The sequence below is a fragment of the Beta vulgaris genome, chromosome 9, assembly GCF_026745355.1.
Source record: "Beta vulgaris subsp. vulgaris cultivar EL10 chromosome 9, EL10.2, whole genome shotgun sequence".
NCBI classification, from domain to species: Eukaryota; Viridiplantae; Streptophyta; class Magnoliopsida; order Caryophyllales; family Amaranthaceae; genus Beta; species Beta vulgaris.
Window position 1 is genome coordinate 51,706,738 of NC_079210.1, and position 5,209 is coordinate 51,711,946.

Below are 5,209 nucleotides of genomic sequence, written 5' to 3' on the forward strand. Positions count from 1 at the left end.
ATTGTTTGACTTGCTGAAAGATTCTAGTCAAGTGCAAGATATAAGAAAAACTAAGTTCTAGATATATACATGCATGACTTTACCACTTTACCGATTATCATCAATAGCTAGTGGATATCTCGCAATTAACTAAACTCAGTTCAAAGTCAATCCTTAGGAGAAATTGCCCTCATTTGTGGATGACGATTAACGTGTAGTCCAATTTCAAAGTAAAACTCAGATACAATTTATATATACTGCAACGAATTGAGATTAAGTTAAAGTACAGTTGTATATCAAAAGGTAATTGAGAATTTCCTTGTTTCGAAAGCTGTAATTTCCACTCTTGTACGTTAAAAGAACTCTTATTAGTTGATTTGACTTAATTCCGTTATTTTAGTTTTTGCACATTTTTTACGTATTGCTCATTTAAGTAAAATACGTGAGAAATGTAATAAAAAAAAATGTGCTTGAGAGCTCCCGAAAGCATGCACTAAGATTTTGCAAGTTTACAAGTGATTTTTAATGTGATAGAATAATTCTATTTTTATGACATTATATCCGATAATAAATACAATATTTCCTTAATTATTTCCTCTAGTTTATGTGATATAATTTTTTTTTAGGAAAACGGTGAGCAATATTATTAAAAAATATCAAGTTCCGTCAAGGCTAAAATACCTTGAGGAAACGCATCAACAAAAATTTGTTGAACCCTCATATGATTAACTGAGTAGTGATAAAACGCTCATCATGATGAGTAGTTATCACTACCCACTCACAGTCATATATTATCAAAAAAAGGTTGGTGCGTGTGACACTTCTGTCAGGAAAAAAAAACAGATTTATATTAATAAAAAATTGTGGGAAGCATTAAAATAATATTAAGTCAAAAAGTGACGCTGACAATTTTTTCCCCAAAAAGTACAATTAAGGATCCATGTTTGTGTATTTGAAATCCTGGGTATTGTTAATTCAACCCCTGTTTGTGAAAAAGTAAACATGTGATCTCTGTCATAAAGCAAAAAGTTACATTGATTTGTCCCCCCTCCCAAAAAAAGTACATTAGATTATTGATACGAACCCATGTTTGTGTATTTGAAACCCTTGTTATGTTAAATAATCAACCCTGTTTGTGTGTCTGAAACTCATGTTTTTGTTAACTCAACCCTTGTTTGTGTATTCCCTTTTCCCTTTTCATTCCATAGTCAATTTCCTAATATTATATTGACTTCAATTAATTGTTAAATTACCACTTTACCCTTTTGTAATTGTTAAATTATCCATTTATCCCTGTGAATGGGTAGTGATAGATAACCACTCATGATGAACATTTTATCATTCCTCATGATTAACCCCTCTTGCTTATAAGGTTGTACTTTCTCTCCACTTTTTCCAATGTGGGGAGGAAGGAGGCAGTGGCTCTGACAGACATGAGAAAAATCTAACGCTTGCTAGTTTCATTTAGTAGTAAGAGTATTTTGAGAAAAATTGTCAAACATTAGGGATATCTGAGGAATTTCGTAAACAAGATTGGTAATTTGAGAATTAGGTCATCAAACCTCAAGGGTATCTCGGAAAATTTTACTAAATATGTTTGACAACATCTCAACAAAATATCATAATTTCTTGTAGTATATGTTAGATGAGAACTTATGGTCATCAAGGATTTTTTTTTTTTACTATGTGATAGAGACAATTTCTCTAAAGTGTGTTCTCCTCACTTGAGTTTAGTTCGTTAACTTTCACATTAAAATTTGTATGAATTTATTGGAACTTATCTTATAGTTTCTCATAACTTAATCACTACTTGAACTTATGTGAATTATTAGAAAAAAATGATCAAAACCTCCCATAAGTTATATTTTCTCAAAGATAAAGTGAACTCACCCAAATTAAAAGGACTTTAAAACAAATGGATATAACAGTTATCATCTCGGCCATGCTTTTTTGCAGTGTAGTTCATCAAACACTTAGATAATTAACTAGTTGGATCTTAATTATATTAGTTGTAAGTTCTATCAATATTAAGAGATGACTAATAATTATTACCACTGTTCTATGAAATACACTCATTTACAATAAAAATACATTTAAAGATAATTAAGAGAGTGCGTAAAAAGTTGAGAGGTAAAAAGACTAAAGTGTTATACTTCCTCCGTTTCTAAATAAGTGCAAGACATCTTGTTTTCACGTTTGCCAATGCATTATTTTGGCCATTAATATCTTCAATTATCAATAAGTAAAAATTATAAAAAGTTGATATTAAAAAAATTCACATTCAGACGAATCTAACAAGATCCCACATGACTATGTTTTTCCTAAAATATAAATCACCAAAGCTAATTAAAGTTTAAACTGTAAATAGTAAACACTATGCAAATGTTGCACTTATTTAAAAACGGAGGAAGTATATCTTTTGTGAAGGTCGTGTGGTCAGTCTATGCGAATTCTTCAAACCTTACTATTTTATGACACTAAGGATAACTTAATAAAGGCTTATTGCAACTCGTGTTGTTCATTCCACAATCTATCATTATATTGTCATTGTAATCATTCTATAACTTAACCTAAGCAAATGCTGGAAAGTGGAAACAAGAAAGTTGTTCATTGCTAGAAACTGATTTGCAACTAAGGAATGCGGGAACGAATTCAGATTTTTTGTGAAGCCAGAAGGGAATTGCTGCACTTACTTATTTTGCTATATGGGATGCCAAAATTCCTTGTGTTAGCTGATTAGCTCAGGCTAATTTTTTTGTAAAAGCTAGGATCTTGAATGTAATTAGTCAAAAAGTTAGGAAGGAAGACAAGCAACGGCTTGCTAATTTGCAAAGATAGGTGTTTGAACCCATGACTAATAAAATAATATTTTGTAAAGCCCATCTAAAAGGTCAGCATGGTATACTCCTAAGGAGCCCATCAACTTTTTATGTTAGAAGAGCTTTTTCATAAAAAGGAGACAACTTTCCTAAAAGTTGGGATGTTCCCCTATAGGGATCCTGGTACGGGAAATCCCCCAACACTATAAAAACAGCAAGTCTGATCAATGGACATGTATTGAATACTAACCTAAAAAAATCAGAGCATCTCTCTTTACAATTACTCACTTTCTCTTTCTACCTCAACTGACTTGAGCGTCGGAGAGACTTCCCGGAAAACCCCCGTGCCAGTTTTAATTGTTTTACAGGACTTTCGACGACGAGACTCGGGATTTCACTTCCACTCGAAATTTCGGACTCTCAGCGATACTTAAACTCAGACGGAAACAATAAGAAGCCCTAAACATAAGTACTTTTTAGGTAGCACGTGTGAAGCAAATCGAAACATCACATAAACAATGTAACAACCTTTATTTCATGTATGAACAAAGAAGAAAATTTTAGTAGCAAATAAAACTCTTACAACAACATGAATTGGTAAAACAGAACTAGAAGATACTTGTAAAACTGTATGTCTGTAAAGATATATATTTTGTTTTATTCCTAATATAAACGATTACAGATAGAAGATAACATCAATGTGTTATTTTATGAATTTAAAGCATGATGAGTCACCCTTTATATCACAGATGGCTAGTTACCTCCACCACGACCACCTCCATAGCCTGATCCTGAACCATATCCTGACCCATATCCGGAACCTAAACCTCCATTACCTCCCCCACCTCCACTTCCACCTCCACCTCCTCCACCCTTACCGTACCCCCATCCATGTGCACCGCCATAACCTGAACCTTCTCCTGATCCATATCCAGAACCATAACCTGAGCCTAAGCCTCCCTTACCCCCACCTCCTCCACTTCCTCCTCCCCCACCTCCACCTTTACCATAGGCACCTCCATGTATACCACCATATCCTGAACCTTCTCCTGATCCATATCCAGAACCATAACCTGAGCCTAAGCCTCCCTTACCCCCACCTCCTCCACTTCCTCCTCCCCCACCTCCACCTTTACCATAGGCACCTCCATGTATACCACCGTAACCTGAACCTTCTCCTGATCCATATCCAGAACCATAACCTGAGCCTAAGCCTCCATTACCCCCACCTCCTCCACTTCCTCCTCCCCCACCTCCACCTTTACCATAGGCACCTCCATGTATACCACCATAACCTGAACCTTCTCCTGATCCATATCCAGAACCATAACCTGAGCCTAAGCCTCCCTTACCCCCACCTCCTCCACTTCCTCCTCCCCCACCTCCACCTTTACCATAAGCACCTCCATGTATACCACCATAACCTGAACCTTCTCCCGATCCATATCCAGAACCATAACCTGAACCTGAGCCTAAGCCTCCATTACCCCCACCTCCTCCACTACCTCCTCCCCCACCTCCACCTTTACCATAGGCACCTCCATGTGCACCACCATAACCTGAACCTTCTCCCGATCCATATCCAGAACCGTAACCTGAGCCTAAGCCTCCGTAACCCCCACCTCCTCCACTTCCTCCTCCTCCACCTCCACCTTTACCATAGGCACCTCCATGTGCACCACCATATCCAGACCCTTCTCCAGATCCATAACCAGACCCATATCCCGATCCAGAACCGCCTTTACTTCCCCCTCCCCCTCCTCCTCCACCTCCGCCTCCTCCACTACCATATCCTCCTACTCCTGCACCACCGTGTCCACTACCACTTCCAGAACCATAACCTGACCCATATCCGGAACCATAGCCATTAGACCCTCCACCACCTCCACCACCGCTACCACCACCACCTCCACCTCCTGCGGCAAATGGCGATCTTGCTGCAATGCATAGATCTACAAGAAGTAGAACCAACAATGCAACCCCTATTGCTTTGGGACTTGCCATTATTTTCACTCTTGTTGATTTGTCTCTTAACTAAATGTATGTCGTAGATGTTAATGTGTTTTGGATGATGAGAACTTTGTGTGAGATAAGGCCCCTATATATAGGAATTTGCTAGCAGGCTCGTAGCTTAAGATATGAGAAATTAATTAGTAGGATCATATCATTAATATATGAGAAATTAGGTATGGTCAAATTTTCATATCGATATATATTATACATAGATATGAAGCTAGTCAAGTGAGTAGTTTCTAAGGGTAACAATGGATACTACGTTGTTTCCGAAACATTGTTTGTCCATGCCAACGATATTACAAAGTTCTTCCAAAAAAAGTTTTTTCATAAAAAATAAAGTTTGACTTGAAATAACCCAATGTCTGTTAATTGTTATTCAAAACTTTCTGCACCTC

General features: G+C 37.1%; 1 protein-coding gene across 1 annotated transcript; it reads right to left on the minus strand.

The window, feature by feature from the left end:
- Positions 1 to 3,551: 3,551 nt before the first annotated feature.
- On the minus strand, positions 3,552 to 4,980 carry LOC104905037 (glycine-rich cell wall structural protein 1.8-like). Its single transcript, XM_010693482.3, has one exon. The coding sequence runs from the start codon at positions 4,800 to 4,802 to the stop codon at positions 3,552 to 3,554; it is 1,251 nt and encodes a 416-aa protein (XP_010691784.2). The 5' UTR covers positions 4,803 to 4,980.
- Positions 4,981 to 5,209: the final 229 nt, after the last annotated feature.

Excerpts from the sequence above, each read along its gene's own strand:
- LOC104905037 (XM_010693482.3), bottom strand. The coding sequence starts at position 4,802 with ATGGCAAGTCCCAAAGCAATAGGGGTTGCATTGTTGGTTCTACTTCTT.